Genomic DNA, 23,711 nt, shown 5'->3' on the forward strand with positions numbered 1-23,711 from the left:
CATGTTTTATGATGTCATTTCTACTTGTGAAACAACATTAATTTTTGTTTTATTAAAATGATCAACTTCTTTTATCAAACAAGACCAATATGCAAATAAAATAGCTAAGTGTATGTTAATAAATACACTGAGAATTGAATCATACTGGAATAATAAAACACAAATTTTAACATTACTTTGTTTTTTGAATTCATTGTAATGAAATATTTGCCCTTAACACGTTTTGTAATTTTAAAAAGGAAATGAAGTGAAATGTACAAATACTACAAAACAAGACTACAACCTCTGATTACAACAAGTATTTGATTCAGTCTTGAAATAACCTTTGAATGATGGAAAGTTATTAGTAGACAACTTTTAAAATTGGTGATAAAAACTTTTTTTAACATAAAACTAAAATATATGCATATATGAAATACTATCTTTGGACAGCACTATTTTGTATATTTGTACCAATACAATTCAATGCACAAAATATGGTAAAATACTTTATTTATAACAAAGCTATTGCTGGATTAATGTTTCTATTCAAACTAGAAGAAATAAGAATTGCATTGGGTCTGTTTCTAAGAACAAAAATGGTACCTTCAAATAAATGGGCAAATTATATTAGATAAAAGAAATCAGTTTTATAAAATCTGTCACACCAAAGTTCAGAAGGTTCACCATGTGGAATATTTTAAAAAGTTACATACAAAACATTTATGTTGCACACATCTGTGCATCTTACTGGCTTTCAAATGATCCAGTTTTAATTGCATTTTCAAAACTTTTTCTGACAACCAACTCTTTCACTCTTTCTAAACTCCACCTGCAACCTCGAACGGTCAACAAGAGATGCCATTTGTTATCATGCTCATGCTTAGCTCTCATATCCATCTTGGAGATTCCTGTATTTTTCTGGATATAATGTTTCACCTCATCTTCCTTTTTCATAAAAGGACTTGAAAACTGTTCATTGACAAGTGAAAGGTGAATTATTTCCCACTCATCTTGTACATGTAACACATCACATGTGTTTTGGTTATCAAAGTCCTTAAAACACACATTATCATATTTTCCATGCACCAACTTACATAATGTGATCAGTGCTATAAGACCAATCTCTTGCTCAATACAGATAACACTTTCCTCAATCCTGGCATTATTTGACTTCACTCCATCATTTGCCATTAGTTCCAGACACCATAAAACCAGACCTCCTGCTGAGACATCATTTAGATATGACCAACTTTCTTCCATAACTTTATCGAACACTCTGTAAATATAACTTTGAACATCAGTGTGAAAGTTTGAAATGGAAAACAATTTGCTATGGTAATGAACCCACCTTTGAAGTAATTTCAAGGCCTTAGTTGCTTGCTGAAATAGGTTTGGTTCTGGATAACTTAAAGTTTCAGTTATACCTTCTGACAAACAAATGCTATTAATTTTATCAATAAGTTGTTGTTTCTCTGATATTTTGGTTTCCTTGGCAGTTTGTTTTTTTCTAATATCAACTAATAAATCTGCTACAACCCATGGTAATCCATAAAAAATGGTTTTATCAACGTTATTCTTGTTTTGTTCAAAAGTTACCTTGTACCATGCAGAAGCTTTTCTTAGGATTTTGTCTTCTCTTTCAAGTAGCAGACAGTTATCAGATGTTTTGGTTTTAGAATCATCACAAAATTCTCTATAGAATTCTTTATTTAAAGATTTAAACACATGCTTAATCTGATTTTCCAGCACAACAGCTACATTTTTCAGTTCATTTCTTTCTGCTAAATGTTTTGAGAGACAAGTTATACTCATAGAAACAAGTTCTCCCTCACTTTCTACACCAAACATTTTCACAACAGTTCTAAGGTTGTAAGAATATTTTTCCAATGCTTCTTTAGCAGATTCCAAGTATTCTTCCCAACCTGGATATATAAGATAAGAGTCAGGATCACATTCAAGTTTTTCGTTTACTGTATCTGTGGCAAACTGTACTCGCTTGCAATTTCGATACAGGTATCCTAATGCTCGCTTTGAAAGATAAGAATTCTTGTGATCAAGTTTGTCCATGAAGTCTGGATATTGCAAAGGAAAAGAACTAGGATCTGATGGTTCAAAAATACCACTTTTAGCAAAATCTATATTTTGTGCATGATCTTTTGCCAACAATAAACATTTCTTAGAAAAAATTCCTTTTTCTTCATAGTCAGCCCAGACAAGGTGAGCATGAGCCACCCGACCAATTCCACTGTCCTTGTTAACATAGTCAGTAAAATATTCCAACATATCAGCAACCTGCAAAACATAATTAAAAAGTAAAGTAACATATTGATATATATTTTCAATAGCATTATTCTCATAAAAGTATCAGAAGTTACACCAATCAAAATTTATAATTTTAACTGACAAATTGTCAATAAAATTTTATAAAACAATTACATAATTGTATATAATGTTTAATTGCAGTGGATATTAAATACATGAATCTGGGTGTTACCCTGATCAATGAAAATGGAGGAATGCTCCAACAGTCTGATACAAGATACCATCAGACTGAATAATGGACAAGGCTGCATTTATACATGAGTAGGCAGCTGCTTGAAGCATATGACAAAACTCTCAGAAAATCTTTGACATTTTATTATAAAATGTCAACTAGCACCATAAGAACAAAACTTGTTTTTTTCTTAATTACTTTTGTGAATAATTTCAAATATTAAGATTTATAAAAAAACAGAACTGTTGATAAATAACTGGAATATTTAATGACACAAACAGCTCATGTTGTCTAGTTTAAAATGTCAGTTACATGTGAATTGCTCTAATAGACAACCTAAGAAGAAACACTTCTGATGTATTTTATTTTGCCACAAACATGTGCATTGCTTGAGGAAAAGCCAAGAAAATGCAAAGGAAGGTCATATTAAGATAATATTATGAAAGTATTTTCCTCTTCTAAGTTCTAATGCATATTTAACTATTATGTATGCATCACTAAAAGTATCGTTAATTCCTATTCATTAGCTTTTACACTGTATTAGTTTAATCAATAAAAAGTTTATTTTCATCAAGTCGTGTAGTTTCATTCAGGATTATTGCACGTTTTAGCATCAGGGGGGATAGTGAAGTTAATTGCTTTACATTTACAGCAGTTTGACATATTTTAGATATTTCTACATTTTGTTATTTAAAAAATAAAAAACATCAATGGTTCAAAAAACAAAATTGTCCAAAATATTTTACTAACATTCTCACAAGGATAGGATGAGAACTATACTGTCTTCACCTCAAGTCCTAGAGTCCAGGAGAAACCTATCAGAAGAATCCAGGAATACACAGAGTGGCCTAATGTTAGGGATCCTGGGAATATGTCAGCAAGAACTTGAAGGAAGTTCATTGCATTCACTTGACCCCATAATTGTGAACAAACATGAAACAACCCAGGTCGTTAACACCTCATAACAAGAGAAAACCTATGAAAGAAGCAGAAACAAAGACCTACTATGACCCACTACACAGAAGAGCAACTGAGAGGAGAAAATGATAACCCAAAACCTATGTGAGGACTTACGTGATTTGTTCACTTGACCTCCAAAAACCTCAATCACTTGGTATGGACTTCTTTTCAAGGGTAGAGGTAGAACATCCAATCAAAGGGATTAACTGCAATTGGGCATTTCAACTCTATCAAAATTATCCATCCATCCAGAGGATTTTGTAACTCCCTATACTTTGACAGAACACCACTGCCCTAGTCTGAACTGAATGTTTACAGCCATCTTTGTGAAACTCAATCAACAGAAGGTTGTATTTGTGGACAACCACCTTAGCAGTCTGGAACTGGTAAGAGATAAAGACTTCCATATTCCACTGAAGAAAGGGAGAAAGTGCATTGGAAAGTCCAAAGGGTCTACAGAACCCAAGACAGTACATTGGGTTGCTAAGATTCTCTATTTTTAAAAGCAAATGACAATAATTTATCCAAATTGGGGCATGATAGGGATAAGAAGTATTTCCATTCTGCTTTGCTCATGATGTCAGTGAATAGTGCAGTCCTGGATGGGTATACTATTACACAAGGAACTCACACTTGATTGATCTTGTGAAACACCCCATGTCAAGGGTGGGCATACATAGCCATGGAAATCTTGGAATTAGCATAGCCTACAGTGTAAATCTGATGGAAGGATGTCTACAAATGGTTATAGCCATCTAAGTTGTACCCATTCAGAGTACAGACAAAATACCTTGTCAGGCACCACTTGCCACAGTATCCCAGGAAAGCAGAAACAGAGATGTGTTGTAGGTAATGGAAGATGTACATGAGCAAAGCCCTTCACATGCCCTATAACAGAATCTCTGCCAATGGCTGATGGAAATGAGGGGGAAGGGAGAAGAGAAGGCAATGTAGTTAATGTGACGAAATGCGAAAGAGATCACACTAGGAAGGAGACAAGGAGGAAGAAGCCACCTATATCAAATGTCAAACCTAAGTTGTTATACAAGCCAGGTAAAAATCACGGGAAGAGGAAGGTTGCAAAGGGAGAATCTGGTGGAAATGAGGATCCCAGAAAGAAGCCAAGCAAGCAGTGTAATAACAGATGGCAAAGACATGACACAGGCATCCATAAGGATCAAGAGTTATCATTAAGGTTATGAAGATTGGAGAAAGAAAACCTGAACATCATGAGCTGCAGTAGTTGAAGAAAGAAAAGCATAATCTGGATAAGGGAGAAGAAGGAGTACAAGCACTTGGTAATGTTGAGGGCAAAATTATCTGACATATGATGATTGCAGACCAGGATGTGGAAGAAATGAAACAGGGAACACAGACACAGAAGTGCAAATGGAGATGTGGTGAGGGCAGGAAGGATCAAAATAAGGTCCCATACTTTGAGTGATGGACACCTTGGTAGCCAATGGACTTTGATCTGAACAGCAGAGACCAATGACCAAGAGAGGGAGAGCACCTGTGACATGACACACCATCACAGAAATTCAATGAGTGTGGGTCCAAAAAAAGGATTCATAGTATAAAAAAAAAAAAAAACAGGGAATGTGAACTTGTGCTCCCTGAGTGATTATAGAAGCCACCCAGTAAAAATGTTAACATGGATCATAAGTTAATGGCAGCTGGCAATAGAAAGCAAATGATTTAAAACCTAATGAAACAGTGAGGAGTTTGGGAACACTGATGTGGAAAGAAATTTTCTCTGTAGACCAATGACTCAAAACCAATGGTGATCAACCCATGAAACCCAACTCTGAATAGAAGCAACTGTAAACAGATGTAACTCAGGCTGTGGAGGAAGAAGCAGGACTCCTGCCAAAATATGGGTCTCATCCAAAAACAAAGACTGACAAGCAAGATGGAAGAATGAATAGAAGTATCCAAGGGATACCGTGCAAGGTTTCACTGAAGCAAATGCATATAAGACCTGCCATAGGGTATAACAAGTATCAGAAGCAATCGACACCTCAGAAACTACAGAACCTCACCAGCAGGAATTAAAGAAGTAGATAAGGCAGTCCAAACAGCAAGCTCCATAGAAAGGAGTCTGAGAGGAGAAGCTAGAGCCCAACTGAGATGGGTGTTGATGAAAATAACCAGATGTGTAAAGTATTAGGATGAAAGCAAAACCTCTGAAGCAAACAACCATTTCACCAACACAGCTACAAGAAGGAGATGATAAGTAGATCCAACTGACTCCCATTAGGAAATGGCAAGAAGAAGCTAGCTGTCCATGCACATGTGGAAGTGCAAACCCCAGAGTATGAATATGACAAGCAAGGGAGCAACACTCAAAAACAACAGACAACACAAAAGCAACACCATTGGATAGGGCTCTAAAAGATATATACCATTCTATGATGGGCAAACTGGCAGCAATAAAACCGGTGTCAAGCATATATGACACCTATTATGACAAAAGACAAGAAATGCCTCAAACAGACACTGGCATGACCAGATGTCTCATAGAGGACAAAGGAAAAGCCATGTATTGCTTGGAATGACAGTGAACAGCAGTACCATGGAAAACTGTGATGGACAAAGCTGAAAATGATAAGGTCAAAAAACGACTCATAGCCACATCAGAGAGTATTGAGTCTCTTGCAAGGAATAAACAGTTAGACAGAAAACATACACAACAAGGGCATACAGATAGTGTGAAACTTGAAATTTCATGAAAAATGAGCCATAAGAATGGTCTGTATGGATAGAACTGGTTGATGGGTGTGCAAGAATATAGAGTCATGGCCCAAAAAGACATAAAGAAAAATTAACTACATGTGTAGTGTCATATCAAAAGACAACACATGGCCAACAGTGGAAGGTAGAAGGGGAAAGGTCTCTAGAAACCCCATGAGGAAAAGGAAGGTAAATGCTGGAAAGTGGGGCAGAAATAGGATGTAAATTGAAACATCCCTGTCATCAACTGAATAAGCCATGATGAAAATACTTATCACCGTTTAGAATTCCCACATACTTGTACCAAAAAAATAGCCAGTAGAGCAGAGAGTTTGCATGAAAGCTTTACTTGAGGCTGGTTGGACATTCTAACAAATTGCTGCAGAATTAAAATGCTCTCCAAACACTGTCAAGTACATTCTAGACAGTGAGACCAAGACAGATAAATTTTAAAATTGGAAAGGAAGAGGTAGGACACCTAAACTCAATGATACTGATGTTAAATACCTTAAGTTTATGCAGGCCTTGGGACAGAAGAAAGACTGCCACTGATCTCAAGCATGAGTTAAATGACCATGTATCAAATAACAGAAAAGCATCCAGATCTACAGTATCAAGAACAGTTAACAAGAATGAAATATTTGGTTGTGTAGCAGTTTAAAAACCTGCAATTTGATCTCCAAGCATTGTCAAGAAACTGAAATTTGCTAAAAAGTATAAGACTTAACTGATTGGAAATGGGTGTTTTGGACAGATGAATCTAAGTTTGTCTGGTTCAAAACATAGGTTGTACATCTGGTGGAAGAAAGAAAGATACCTTAATGTGTAGCTCCTACGATGAAGCATAGGAAAGGCACTGCATGGTCCTAGGATGTCTTTCTGTTGAGGCAAGAGAAAATATTTGCAAAATAGATGGAATAATGTACCAGATATTGATCTATTATGGTATACCCAGTTATTTGTGTATTATTGGTAAAGGATTCTACTACCAAGGAGATAATGACCCCACACACTCATCTAACCTATGCAGAAATTATTTAGCTAAGAAAGAAGCTGCTGGAGTCATTCAATGATACAATGGCTCCCAAAGAGTCCCAATCTCAACCCAATTGAGCAAATCTGAGATTTGACAGATAAAAACTTGACAAATAAGAAGTTACTGTATAGTGTGTAAATCTATACAAAATGTGGCAGTCTTTCAGTAAACATTATAAATCTTTCACATATAAAAATATAATTTTTGTGAGGAATTTTAATAAACTAAATTAATATTTGTCCATAAATAGTTTGTGTGTGAAGTAATTTTCATGTTAAGATTAAAAATACTTTTCACCATTTCAAAAATCTCAGATTTCATTGTGTGATTTCAAAAACTTCTTAAATACATTTCAAATGTTTTGTTTTCTTGTAAAACTTTATATTTGATCTATTATTTTTTCTACCCTAACTCAAAATGAAATTGGTCAGTTTAACTGACCTCATAACTGCCAAAAAAAAATCAAAATAAATCTACAACACCCTTACCCCCCCTTTTTTTCTTTGTGGAATGGCTTTGCATTGTAACATGAAACTATGTTAGTTTATCATAAGTATCTTTAAGCTCATAACAACATACATCTACTGATAGTTGACTTTTGTTGTTTTACTGTCCCTTTTAACCATGTCTAACTACTACCTGCACCACAATAAGTTGTAAATCACTCAGGTTATGTGCAGCTCCAGTTGCACTGTTGAATTACATTACCTTCATACTGCCCACATGTGTGTGTGTCTCATGAACCACTTTTATTATATTATTATTATTTATCTAACTTAATATAATCTTAACTAATCCTAAAAGATCCATACTTTTACATTTTAGTCACTTTTATAATATTAAAGAATAAACAAAAAAAAAGAAATAAAGTACTTACACAATCTTGCTGTTAATTGTCATAGACATTTAAGACTATATATATAGTATATTAATGGTAGTAATGCATTAACTAATTTTCATTTAATTAAATAATGTGCAAAAACAGACAATTTCAACCTAACATTGAAGACTACATAAATTACAGTTTGTGCAATGACAATTCTATAGGGAGTAATTTACATTTAATTTCATTCATTTTGAAGGAGTGGTTGATGAAATGGAGAAAAGAAAATAACAGAGAAAATGTGTTACTGTTGAAGACTGGGAGAGGTTCAGGATTTTAAAAGTATTTCCTTACACAATTAAGAACTTGAAACTTATATACTATCATTGATATTGATTATTAGCTAGATGTTTAAAACATATTAAATGGTATAATAAAAACAAAAGACAGTTTAATAGAACTTTGAATATAACACACTGAAACTTTGTATCATGCACAGTAAAGGATACCTTGGTCAAAAGAATTAAGTGTGAATTACTCACTACAAGATCATTATTGCTCAAACAAAACATACGTTTTTATAGTCTTCAGTTTGTTTGGTTACAGAACCATTAAATAGAAAATCAGACCCTCTCCTGCCACACCCACATGTTGGGATTTGTTGACAGTTCACTCTTATGTTTAATTATATATTACCTATACCTTATAGAACATCAAGGTTACCACTTCTCAAATAATATATTGTATAATGTTGGGTTCTGAATAAATAATCATCAACTTTGCTCATAGTACAATCTCCATTCCCATGAGAAAACTAACAGCTAGCTTGGATACATTTGTAATGCCTCTTGTCACATGGTTGGAAAGGCAGGAAAATTGTGATTATTAGAGGTAATTCTTTGCTTTTTATATGTTATTAGTCTATGTTCTTTAGTGCATTATTTAATAAAATAAAAAATATTTAATTTGCTACCATATCATTACAAAAAGTAATAATTGTACAAAGAAATAAAGAATATGTTGTAAGGTAAGTTTAAGAAAAAAAATACCTAAGAAGACAGATTTCTATAAGATTTCAAACTGCAATGATAAAGTGTTGTGCAGGGGAAACATGTAGAGAGGAATAAAAAGTCTAATTTGAAGAAAACAACTAAGATTATTAATTACAAGCAATAGTAAAGTACAGGTATCATATTTGAAACCAGTGCACTATTATCATGTCTTTCTCCATGAATTTATTATATCTTTAATAGGTGCAAATCACTAAGAAAAATTTCTGAAACTACACAAATAATGTACATAGCAAAAACATGTTATTAGAATGTTACAGAGATTCAGTTTGCATTAATATAAAAATAGTTCTTACCTCGACTGGTTTATCAATTTCTTTGGCATCATTACTTGGAAAGTCCATTGGTGCATGATTTTCTCTTTTGAAGATCAGTTCTTTCAACCATAATAAAGAATACTCATCACCATCTAGATCTGAACCTGGAAAGAATTTTCACATACAAATAGCAAATCTTTAAAACAGCAATTTGTGAAAGAATAAAAAAATCAATCATTTTACATAGAAGAGGACAAATATGTACTAACTATTTGTACTCATTTAAAGTCTTTATAGATTTACTACTTCTAATTATCAATATAGTATGTATATCTTAACAAAATTTGGCAGTCTTTTGGTTAACATTACAAGTCTTTCCAAACAAAAATTTACATTTTTTTGTCCATTAATACATTGAGTATTTGTTTTGAATAGTCCGTGTGCAAAGTAATTTTCACATTAAGATTAAAGATACTTTTTCTTATTTCACAAATCTCAAATTTCCTATGTGTAATCCCTAAAACTTCCTGAATACATCTTGAACCTTTTTTTTTTTTATAAAACCTTATTTTCTCTTCTTGAACTCAAAACAGGAAGAGTCAAATTGACCAACCTTGTAACCACCCCAAAAAATTGAAATAAATGTAAATTACCCCTTTTATCTTTCTTGAATGCCTTCAAATTGTAACATGAAGCTACATTTGTTTATCCAACGTGGCTTTAAGCTCGTGACAGTATACATTTATAGTTATGGCAGAAAGTGTTCGTACCCCTGCGTCGTGAGTAGTTTTTTCCTCATAACTTAAAATGTATCATGATTAGGATAATGAAAGTATGGTATATTATAAATATTATACTAACACACATCTACATAAATATATATGTAAATTGAACGACAAATAAACTGTTTATAAACAAATAACCAAACATAGGAGGGGCAGAAAGTGTTTGTGCGTGTACTTTTAATGGTCAGTTGTGTAGCTTTCAGGTGAATTACTTGGTGCAATCTCTCCTCGTAGCCCTCCATGATCGTTTGACAGTACTTGACAGGTATTTTCTTCCATTCTTCTTTACAGAAGGCCTCTAACTCTTGCAAGTTTTTCGGATGACGGTGATGAACCCTGGTCTTCAACTCATGCCAAACATTTTCAATTGGGTTGAGATCGGGTGACTGCGATGGCCACTTCAGAATGCTTATATGAATCCTCTGCAACCAGGATTGCACATACTTCGATGTGTGCTTAGGGTCATTGTTGTGCTGGAAGATCCAATGATGCCCAAGCCGCAAGTTCCAAGCATCATACTTGATATAAGTGCCTAATATATCAACGTACTCTTCTTTTTACATGATTCCTTTGACGCGGTGAAGGCAAACGAGACTAAAATTGAGCTTTTCGGCCACAATGATGTTCGCTATATTTTCCGTGAGAAGGTGAAACGAAAACTTCCAAAGAACACCGGCCATACAGTTAAACACGGAGGTGGCTTGATCATGTTAAATATGGAGTTCTACGAGAATGGCATGCTCTGAACCCAGAAGAGTGTAACATGCTCGTAACTGTAGAGGTGCTTACTTCAACCCCAGTTTCCCTTACCAGTTTCTGTATGTCATTACGTGTTAAACGAGGGTTCCTACTAACTTCTCTGAGAACCTTCCTCTTGGTTTTCTGTGGAATTTTGGTGGGGCGCCCGGAACGAGGGAAGTTAGCAGTTGATCCTGTAAGCTTAAACTTGGCAATTATGCTTTGAACAGTAGATTTCGGCACATTAAGTTGTGTAGCAATACCGGAAAGAGACACATGAGACTTGTATTTTACAATAATTCGGTTTTTTTAAATCACTGGACAGTTGTTTCCTGTTTGCCATGATGACCAAGTAGATAATGACGGAGACGGCGCTAAATTGCCGGAAGTAAATGTTTTGCTGGCTAAATTCCAATAATTATGAACCCAGTGTTTAGTTCTGGAATGGTATAATGTAGTTTATTCACCAAACTAAACAAAATTTTTACAGGAATATCATTTATTTCACCAGGGTTCATCAGCGTCATCCGAACAACTTGCAAGAGTTAGAGGCCTTCTGTAAAGAAGAATGGAAGAAAATACCTGTCAAGTACTGTCAAATGATCATGGAGGGCTACGAGGAGAGATTGCACCAAGTAATTCACCTGAAAGCTACACAACTGACCATTAAAAGTACACCCACAAACACTTTCTGCTCCTCCTATTTTTGGTTATTTGTTTATAAACAGTTTATTTGTCATTTAATTTACATAAACATTTATGTAGATGTGTGTTACTATAATATTTATAATACACCATACGTCTATTGGCCTAATCGTGATACTTTTTAAGTTATGAGCGAAAAACTACTCAGGACACAGGGGTACAAACACTTTCTGTCGTAACTGTATTTATTTAAAATTAAATGTTATTTTTTGTTGCCCTTTGAATCATGTTTTAACTACTATCTGCATGTATATAAGTTGTAAATCAAATGCTATCAAATTACATTACCTACATCTTGCCTCGTGCATCATGAGACATTTTTATTATTATTTATTTTTACCTAATCTAATCTTAAATACCTAAAAAAAATCCAAACTTTTACATTTTAGTTATTTCTATGATAACAAATAAAGAATAAACATAATAAACAAGAAAGATATTATTATTTTTTGTGAACTACTGATGATACTTGACTGTACTTTTTTTTAACTGATGATGGTAAGGAACTGAATAATTTTTGTTTAATTAAATAATGCACTAAAGAACATAGACTAATAACATGCAAGAAGCAGCCAGTTTTCTGGCTTTCTAACTATGCAACAAGAGCCATTACAAATTCATCTATGCTAGTAATTAATTTTTTGTTTGAAACTTTGCTTGTACTCTGAGTGAAATTAGCCATTATCTGTTTAGAATATAGCATGATACAATACATCATTTGATAGATGAGAACCTTGACTTTCTATTGGTAAAATGTAATGTACAGTTAAATGTAAAGGAAAACTATCAACAGATCCTGAAAGGGAGGATGTGACAGGAAGGGTTTGATTTTCTATCGATATCACTGTAACCAAGCAAAATTGAAGGCTATAAATACCATGGTCTGCCTGAGCAATAACAATTTATGTTCAATTTTATACTCTTTTAAGGGATGGCAGAAAAAATAGAGAAGACAAAATGCCCAGACAAAATATGTCAAGTGTGTTATTGTAGCAGAATTTTAAAAATAATTACTTGTATAATTAGAATTTAAATTTTATATACTATTACAATATGAATTGTTAGCTAAGATTTTATGCTATTCTAATTGGTATAACAAACAAAAAGTACTTTAATACATTTTTTTAATATGATGCTGAAACTTTCTGTTATCTGTAGTAAAGGGTACCTGGGTTGAAAGAAGTAACTTATGATCCATACTTTAAAGACTTGATGATAATTGTTACAAAATCTAATTGTAAAATACATTATAAAACACTGCATAACAAAAATGTAAAACATTTGTAAAGCTTCAAAATAACAAAAATTATTTTGTTTCAAACTAAAAAATTATATACATAAGTAAAATAACTTATTTAATCATACAATGTAGAAAGTATTTGAAAATATTTTATCTGCATGAAAAATGTAGTCAAAAAATATATTTTATAAATATAAAATAAAACTTATCTGGTGAAACTACCAAACAATACAACCATAATAGAAAAACTCATAAAACTTAACCCTCTTGTCACAGGTATTTCAAAATGCATGTCAAAACACTTTAGAATTACATTCAAACTTAATTAAATGACTTCATTATCAATAAACTTGGCATCAAAATTTAGTTAATAAATCAAATTTTAACACAATTTTTCAGTTCTTAAACATATAAGGAAGTATTTTTAAAATCTTTAATCACTCCAATTATGATAATTTTAACAATTTCACTCCAGGTCTTCCCTCTTTTTAAACTTTTTACCTCCTAAGAAGTATAAAGATTATTATAATATAGGTATTACTCAGGCAAAGCAATTTTTATAGCCTTCAATGTTATTTGATTACAGAACCATAAAAAAGAAAAAAAAAAGACCCACTCATAATGCCCACCCTATCATATCATTTTTACCAAAATGTTAATAGCTTTCTATAACTTTTAAGATGACATTATTTATAACCCATAATAAGCCAAAAGTTTTAACCTATCAAGTAACAAATTATATCGCATTGATTTATGTACAGAACAATCCTTATATCAAAAATTTTCTCATGAGAATCACATCAACAAGATTAGTTGAATTTTATATCTCATATTTAAAAAGCAAAACAATTATGATAGTATAGAGCAGTTTGCTTTGTGTGTGTAACTAGTCTGTACTTTTAGGTGTATTATTTAATAAAATAAAAATTACTCAGTGCACTAGTTATATTAATAGAAAAAGTAGGCTCAAGTTTTGTCAAATGTCAACAACAAAAGAATAAGAGGACCAGGTAAATACATTACTTGTTCTTCATGTGTATTCTTTTTGTATTATTATAAAATTAACTAAAACATATAAATTATAAACTTTTTAGGTTCAGTATGGTAAGCTAATGAAAAAAAATTCTTCAAGAGGTATGCCTGTGAGGACTTCATACACAACATCATTTAATATGGTAACTTGAGCTGCATGCTTGCCAAATTATTTGGACACAGTTCAGAAGTTAATAAAACAATAACATGATATAAACACAGATGTACAGTATTACAAGTTTAAGCTATTCAGAATAAACAATTGAAGTTTAACATTAGAACATGCTACCATTCTAGAAAGAAAAAAGGGGAATTCAGGTTTATTTCACACTTTATTATAGCAGTTACAAGGTTTGCCAAACTGACTGAATGGATATAGGGTTACAGGCACAGAAATAACAAATAAAATATAAAGTTTGATAAAAAAATTGTTTGGTAGTTACTTAAGAAGTTTTTAGAGATTATGCAATGAAATTGCACAATTTTCAAATAAAACAAAGTATTTTTAAAAATCACATTGCACTTAAAGAAATGATTGCTCTAACTACAAATATTTGTAATTAAAATACTTGATAAGAAATGTGATTTTTTGTGTACAAAAGGTTTGCAATATATACTGAAAAGCTTGCCAAATTTTGTGATAATACACAAAACATACTCAAAATTATAGTTGCTAGCTTGCTGTCTATTCTTAGCTGGCCTCATGCCGCTTATAAGCTAACTTCTTACTGATGAAGTTATTTAATGTCATTTTGGAAATACTAATGTCTGAAGTTAATTCACTGAAGATGAATGATTTGTAATGTTTAAAATCTATACATTTCTGGTAACATACCTGTACTTTTCCAATTAATAAGGCCCCCCGCTAGTACAGCTGTATGTTTCCGGATATACAATGCTAAAATCAGGGGTTCGATTCCCCTCGGTGGGCTGAGCAGATAGCCCTTTGTGTGGCTTTGCTATAAGAAAAAAACACAAAATAAACCAATTAATAAGCGTTTATCACAATTACAGCTTCCATGGCTTACAGTATATTGACAACAATATTCTGTTGCCTTTTAGCACATCAATTTTTCAACTTTTTCAGAGACATTGTTGAAAGTTCACTTGGCAGCAATGCTGTCAATCAGTAGTATTACATACACACTTAGTAAATTGTTGATTCTTATGCTGGAGAATCTTTTATAAATTTAGAGAATAAGTGGGACTTTTGTGATACATATTTAACAATACAAGTTACATGCATTTCTAAGCATATATACTCTTCAAAAAAAGAAATGCAAAAGGCAAAATATGAGACAAATTGTTAACAAGTAGTTCTGTATGACATGTGTGAAACTTTGCACATTCACTGCTGAACATCCAAAGTCTGCAAAGGCGAAGTACATGCTCACTAGGTGAAGTTTAACGTCACTCAACGTCAATAACGAGTATGCCCCCCGTCAGCATCAATAACTGCTTGGCATCTCCTGCCCATGGAAGCGATGAGATGATGAATCACATCCTGTGGAATGGCTGTCCACTCAGCCTGCAAAGCTGCTGCAAGCTGAGGTAGAGTCTGCGGTTGAGGTTGTCGCTGTCGCAGACGTTAGTCCAACTCGTTCCAAAGATGTTCGATGGGGTTTAAATCTGGTGATCTGGAGGGCCAGGGAAGAATGTTGATGTTGTGGTGTCTCAAGAAAACAGTGGTGAGTCAGGCTGTGTGAGGACGGGCGTTGTCATGTTTAAAAACGTCATTGATGTTCACCATGATGGGTTGCATGTGGGGCCTAAGAATCTCGTCGACGTATCGTTGAGCCGTAAGATTCCCTCGAATGTGCAAAAGGTCTGTTCTGGCATTGTAGGCGATGGCAGCCCACATCATGATGCTGCCACCACCAAATCTGTCAACATCCTGCACACAGTTTGTTGCAAAACGTTCACCTCGGCGACGGTAAACATGGGTCCTTCCATCCTGACTACGAAGCATAAAACGTGATTCATCGCTGAACCAAACATGCCTCCATCGTCGACGAGGCCATACCTGATGTGTCCGAGTCCACTGCAGCCATGCTTGACGATGTTGCTGGGTGAGGATGACGCCTCTGACTGGACGTCGAGGTCGGATTCCTGCATCTCGTAGATGGTTGCGTAAGGTCTGATGAGAAATCCTATGCAGCCCTGGTATGGTTGAGGCAGTAGACGTCGCAGTGGTGGTCCTATCCCGAAGGTGACGTAACCGGATGTAGTGATCTTGTGCGGGTGTTGTCACATGAGGTCTGCCAGATCGTGGACGGTCACGAGTTGATCCATGTTGTTGGTGACGATTCCATAGCCTTGTGATGGTGCTTGGGTGGACATTCACAGTTCTGGCAACATCTGATCGAGATTCGCCTGCTTCCAAGCAATCAATGGCGTTGTTGCGTTGTGCTTCAGTCAGTCTTGGTGTAACTGTATTGCGTGTCGGTGGCTTAACCCTGAGCTATGGAAACCGAGAACCCGTCACTTTTATAGGGATTTTGCACGTGTTGCACTTGCAGAACATGCAGATCTCTCAAACAAACTTATTGGACACGCATGCGTTTTGGCGAAAAATCCGATGTTTTCCTCAGTTTTCAAAGTGCACAACTTTTATTGTCATTTTGGTTTGACAATCAGTGCCTTAACACGTGTAACATCACATACTCTGAGCTTGTGACGTTAGTACATATATTTCTCTTTAAAATAAAAAAAATATCCCTTTTGCGTTTCTTGTTTTGAAGAGTATATTTAACTGAAACAAACATTAGAATAAATACATAATAGTAAATCCATTACACATTCTCAATTTAATTAAACAACTTTATTACCAATGTATTGTAATAAATTTTGAAGTAAAATGTAAATTTAAATTTTTATGTTATTCTTAATTTTTAACTTTAAAAGGAAATATTTATGTAAATACACATACTTCACTTCTCTATGTCATGTGATACATCTGCACAAAAAAATTTTCCTTTACTGATTTTCCTCCTTCTCTACTATGGTTTTCAAAGTGTTTAGCCAATCAGAAATACAAACTGTAGATACTGACAAGCAAAGAATCTATAACTTAACCATCTATCTTTTTAATCAATTTGAAAACTATATAACACTGAATAATTTCTTAGGTACCATAGATATCAAAATATTTATTTAAGCCAGCAGTCTTGTACAATGGATATGTTTATTACTTGTCTACAAATTAATATGAAAGCCAGTTAAATTATAATGCTTTTGAAATATTCTAGAAAGAAACACGAATCTTTTGTAAATGAAAATGATCATAAGTATAAATAAGTCTCAAAGTTAAAGTCAGTCCTAAATTTCTGTTTTTTTTTTGCATATGTTCTATTTATTAATGTATATCTTTTAACAAAAGTAACTAAAATCTAAAAATTAGAAATTTCTATGATTGGGTAAAAAAAATAGATAAAATTGTATATTTCACAACTATTTGTTCATCTTTAAGTTCCACCAGAAACATTCAGCTGTGACTGATTGATCTTCTTGCACAGTGAAGGTTCAAAATTACCATAATAAAAAGATGAAAAAAAGCTTATGAAAAGATTAAACATTGAATCTATTAGGATAGATAATTATGACTGTTAAAATCTGATGCTATTCTGAAAAAAAATACTATTATTCATTCAATTTTATATTTGTTTTCAAATTTCAAGTTAAGTGTACACTAATTACATCACTACAGTTAGTATTAAGGTAAAGAGAATAATATATCAAATATAACACTTTATCAAAAGAAATATTTGATACTTAATAATGAGGATCCATAAGTAATGCAAATTAATTATTAAAACTGTGAGATGAAAATGCAGATTTGTATTCTTAGTATAAAAAATCACATTGCATTTAATTGACAAAGTATAGACCTTGCAAGTTCCCAGATGTTTTGTAAAAATACTTCAATATAAATCCAGATCTTTTGTTGTGCACAACAAGCTTATAAGGTTTACTAAAATCTTGCATAGTTTCATTAAATTTGGAACAACTGAAGTCATTGCAATGCATAGCTTCAAAATAGGACCAATACCATGCACACAGGGCTGAACTTATTTATTCCAGTGAAAATGGAAAAACTTTAAATGGATACAAGTTTTACATATACAGAGGTTGTGTATGTTGAATATAACCAACCATCTTACCATGAATATCCTGAATTGTGTGCATGACACAAGGTTTTATTGTCTTAAATTCAAAATTGTATTAAACTATTTTTTGTTTATGTTATAGCAATTAGTATAGCATGAAATCTTGGCTAATAGTCCATATTTTAATTGTATTTAAGTTTTAAGTTCTAAATTTTATAAAGCAATATTTAAAAAAATCCTAAATTTCCCTAGTGTAACTTGCGTAACATATCTTCTCTAGGTGTATTTTCATCTCTATTCTATCCAGCCTCTCCCAAGAAATTATGAAACTAAACATAAATTACTCATTATAATGTTGTCATTACTGAGACAATCCATAATTTGTACAGCCTTCAGTTCTGCTTGGTTACTGAGCTATCAAATAAAAATAAATCAGATCCCCCCTGCCATACACACCAGTCACATCCTCTCTTTCAGGATTTGTTAACAATTCCCTCTTACATTTAATTATATATTATCTATACCCAACAAAATGTCAAGATTTTCATCTATCATATGACGTATTGTATATGTTGTGTTTTGAAAACACTTCTAATTCAACTCTGTTATTCATGGAATTACAATGGATAGCTTAGATGCATTTGCCATGGCTCTTTAACATAGTTAGAAAGCCTGTAAAATTGAGAATGTTAGAGGAAATTGTCTGCTTTTTTTGCATGTTATTAGTCTATGTTCTTTGGTGCATTATTTAATTAAATAAAATTTATTTAATGTACAACCACTATTAGGATGAAAATTGTATGGTTAAGTGTCACTGATAGTCGACAGAAAAAAAAACACAGATAAGTACAACCTCTCGTTTTCCAAGTTTATTTTTTATTTATTATTATAAAAGTACCTAAAATATGAGATCAGAGATCTCTTTAAATTAGTTAAAGTAAACAATAGCAATACCATAGTAAAAATGTTTGACAAGGCAGGCACACCTAAAAGTTTGGAGCAATTTGTGGGTAATGTAATTCTGTAGTGTAACATGAGCTGCACATTACACAAGTGATTTATAACTTATAATGGTACAAATAGCAGTATGACATGGTTCAAAGGGCAATAAAACAATAAGATTTAATTATGAATAGATGTATACTGTTATGCATTTACAGCTACTTTGGGTAAATGAACATAGTTTCATGTTACTTTTGAAGTCATTCTAGAAAGAAAAGAATGGTAATTTAGATTTATTTATATATCTTTTTGGTGGTTATGGGGTTAGTCAAATTAATCAGCCTTGCATAGATTTAGGATAGAGAAAATAATAGATAAAATATAAAGTTTTATTGAAAACAAACACTTGAAATATATTCAGGAGGTTTAACAGATTATACAAATGAAATTTGAGATTTTTGAGATGAAGTATATTTAATCATAATATGAAAATTACTTTGCACACAGATAATTCAAAACATATACACAATATATTAATTCACAAATCTTTATTTTAGTTTATTAAAAATACTTCTCTGAAAATATGATTTTTTTTTAATATGATAGAATTATAATGTTAACTGAAAGACTACCAAATTTTGTGAAGACATACACACTATATTGAAAGTTAGAAGTATTAAATTTATAAAGACTTTAAATGAGTACAAAGAGGTCACATTGTAGGTTAACTTAGCTGAGTCTGAGTAGAGAAAGTTTAAGTACTTTTGGAGTTCCGACATTCCAGTCATTCTCTACCCGATGAGCTTGCATCAAAATAATAGCCTTCCAGAAAGGTTTCTTTGGGAAAAAAAAACTCTGTCATTAATCTGTCACGTTGAAAGCATACTACTTTCCTCACTTTGCTTTCTGCAAACATCTATGAGTATGGCTATTTCATAGCAACTGTTTAAACAGCCTCATCACATAAAACTTCTTAGATGCTACACCTAGTGACTTTATTTTGTCTTCCTACTGGATAGCACAAATACCTTTTTCATTCTCCAACTGTTTGAAGTATGTGACTAGTAAATAGATACATCAAGGAAACATCTTGTATACATATGACTTTTTTTTTACTTTTGCAGATTAACTTCTTCCTTGATTATGTTGGCTGAGGAATGTGGATGGCTTTTGCCACTGAACTTTGTATTAATTTATTATACCCTGTTATAAAACAGCACTTTCCTTACTACAACTGGTGTAAAACTTAATGCAGGTGTCCACTGATATGTAATGAAAGAACCATAAGAAACATGCATGTGTTATTAATCAACTAGCATAGTAACTTAAAACTACTGTCCTCTACTTTATAGCTACCTGCCTTTTAAAAGCAAATCCTTACCTGACATCTCATCTGGATGTGGTCTGTGACCTTTTGCTGGAAACACAACACAATCAATGAGATGATGTAGCTGTGGTATGTCAACAGCCTCAAACTTTCTGACATCACCAGGATGCAAGCATGGATGTTTTAGCACTACCACAGTTCCTATACAAACATATCAAATAAAAAACAGTAGGATAAACTCAACAAGTAACTGCTGGACAGAAAAGATATTTTAAGCACAATTTCTTGATTACCTGGAATTAAGTATGATTTATAGTGGTCACTTAAACACTTATTGGAGTAAAATTTTAAAGTATTATATTTCTTTACCCTAATTCACTTTGACATCACATATGATTTATTTCAAAAAATTAGAGAAATGAGAGAAGATAGTAATTTCTAAGCAAAGCTTGCTAAGTTAGTAAAGTGAGGCTGAAAGACAAATATAAAGTTATAACAAGTGTCTCCTAGAGTTAAGGAAATAAAAAACATGTAAAAAGTATTTATAAGGATATAAGAACAGTTTGTTCTCATGATGTAATAAATTTTGGCATAAATAAAATTTGTAAACTTTACTGTCATGTAAAATCAAAATTTTTTAATGCTAGCAATTAAAATCATGATTTTTATTTTAGCCACTTTGCAATGGGTTGATTTAACAGCTCACATCACAGTCCTTTAGTACTTTATTTTTAAATGTATAATAAGTAACTTCATTAAATATCAGTAAAATTGGTATTAAAACATAAGTTTATATTTCATATTTTAATATTATGTATGCTTTAAATTCTTAACATAAAAAGAAATATATATATAAAAAAGCTAAATATTGATTTGTATATATCACATAGCACCTTCTCATGTTGCTCTTATAATTTTTCATGTCTGGTATATACACTTACAGTTAATTAATGAATTTGAAACATGAATTTTATATAAGCTAAAATATAAATTTAGAATTTTTCACCACTTTGATTTGCTAAGAAATCAATGTATCTGGTAAATCAAGTAGAGTGACACCTCCTACTCCATTCTTTCTGAGCCTCTTGTTCAGCTCCACCTACTTTTCTTGAGGATGTTTTTATAAACAATAGAAAAAACAAGTTGTACTTTATATGGTTCTGACAACTGTTTGTAATATGCTTTAAAGAGAAAATAATAATTTTGTCAAGACTGTTGAATGGTGATTACCAAGTTTTTGCTCTGAACATACACATTTATAAACCCAAGCAAGTTACAGGTGTTTTGGGTGTACTAGTAGAATAATTTAATTTTTTTCTCTCTAAAATGTATATCTGAAGCCTACAAAAATTACACCCTACACTTGAAAAAATAAAGATGCTTAGCAACAATGGCACATTAGAGCAAAATATATTCCTATCACCATAACTTTGCATAAGCACTGGAGATAATAGTTTCCTATGTAATATTCATTTATTGTTCTACATTTTAAGAAAAGTAACTAAAATTCAAGCTTTTTGATTGAATATACAGATATATGCATAATGCATGATAGCTGAAATATTAGTGTAATTTGCAAATTTTGGTATTAATGTTAGATTTGTACTTTGTAGGGCTATGTAGTTTGGTCCACTGATCTTGGTTTTTTCCATATAAACTGAGGTAAAGTAACAGCTAATGATGCAATATTTGAATCTTTATAATTTATATTTATTGAGAGCATTTAGAAATGTAGAGTAAAAGAAAGCAATGAAAACTCATACAACCTCATCCATATAAATATATGCAAATATTTACTCACAATGTATATTCAAAAATTGAAACAAATATACAGTGGTACAAAGATGTTCACATTCCAGAATGAATTGTATACAATTGTTCACGTAACTATATAGATATGTCTACATTTTAGAAAATTCACATGACAGAAGGCATTATGCATATAAGTGTATAGATAACAGAAAAATACAAAAATATGTAAGTTATGCAAATTGAGAAGCAGAATTGTATACAAGTGCTCAAGAATGTGAACTTTCAGAAAACACACAACAGAGACTATGAATAAATACCAATTTATATACATGTGTTTCACATAAATATATATATTTATTTTTATTTTACAAAATGCACATGACAGGAGACATCATACATACAACTGTATAAATATCAGAAAAGTATAAAAACATGTAAGTTGTATAAACTCTGAAATATAGAATTTTATACACTTTTGAAAATGAAGAATTTTCAGAAAATGTATATGAAGTTTTGTGCACAAAAAAAAACTAAAATGAAAGCGAGTATCACACACACAAGTCTATGAATAACAAAAAAAATTAAAAATATTTCATGCAAAACATTGTAAAATTGGAACACTGTTTTACATTCAAATACAATAAAAATACTAATATGCTACTGTCTAAGATATTTGTTAGTTTTTAGAGAAAACTATAACTATTTGTTAGAGGAAAAGAAAGAACTGAATTTGTAAAATGGAAAGAACAGACAGTTTTATATAGTATACAAACAATATCTGGATGAAACCATCCCAAATAGATTTATTCTTATTTTATGTTACAACATGCAAAATAAATCAGCAGTGATAATTTTGCAGTTTTGGTTATGTACTAAGTAAAAGTTAACTTCTTTGAAGAGTATCACTTATATGATACTCTGAAAAGTGTTTCATACAAAAATACATATCACAGTGTGTAAAGTCTGTAAGGCACAGTCTGTATCTTTTCTTTTTACCATGTTTGAAAAGTATTGTATAGTATCTGTCAAGAGTAAGTCTCAGAGGTGAGCTCTGTACATATGTTGTAAGTGGAAGACCAGAAGGACCAGATCTGCTCTGAAGTAGATCAGGAAGAAAAGTAACCAGTTTTATCCTGAAGCATTTCTGTGATAATTCCAGCTGATTGGTCTGTTTTGTAGAGAATAAAAGTACTGACTATGCTCAAATTCAAAAGTTGGAAAATTGTTATACCATTTTATTGACCTTTATTGTCCACTTGAATAGTATAGTAACTGAGGAACTGGTCATTGAGGTCTACTCCTCCAATAAACTTGTTATAATCTACAATTAGATGATGTTTTGTAACCTAAGCATCCTGGAGTGTAAAGTATAAAGTGCAAAAATGTTTTATTTGTCTGTCCACTTCACTGTTGTCAGACTTCCACATTTAAAAAAAATTGTGCTTTCTCTCACTGTAGGGTTGTTGTAACCAGTCTGTCCTTTCTACATGTCCCACATACTTAACTAAATTCAAACAGCTGATAAGTAAATGAGAGGAAGTGTAGAAATTGTCCATGAAAAGGGAGTGAACTAGTCTGCTGAATCTGTCTATTACTGAAAATCACTCCCATTCTGACTAGTAATAAGGCATAATGATATATTCACAGACAAATCTTTATTAAAAATTACCTCATAAAAAAAATTGATTTTTATTGCATGAAAGACTTGTAATGTTTACTAAAGGTATTC

At 32.3% G+C, this 23,711-nt stretch overlaps 1 protein-coding gene across 1 annotated transcript in view; it reads right to left on the reverse strand.

The window, feature by feature from the left end:
* Positions 1–478: 478 nt before the first annotated feature.
* Positions 479–23,711, reverse strand: part of LOC143232092 (uncharacterized) — a 50,740-nt gene continuing 27,507 nt past the window's right edge. Inside the window, exons 6-8 of the mRNA XM_076467161.1 lie at positions 20,285–20,431; positions 9,395–9,519; positions 479–2,274 (exon numbers count right to left, since the gene is read on the reverse strand). Coding sequence (XP_076323276.1) covers positions 727–2,274; positions 9,395–9,519; positions 20,285–20,431 — 1,820 coding nt within the window. The 3' untranslated portion in view covers positions 479–726. The remainder of the gene's footprint in view (positions 2,275–9,394; positions 9,520–20,284; positions 20,432–23,711) is intronic.

Source organism: Tachypleus tridentatus, chromosome 11 (genome assembly GCF_004210375.1).
Source record: "Tachypleus tridentatus isolate NWPU-2018 chromosome 11, ASM421037v1, whole genome shotgun sequence".
NCBI classification, from domain to species: Eukaryota; Metazoa; Arthropoda; class Merostomata; order Xiphosura; family Limulidae; genus Tachypleus; species Tachypleus tridentatus.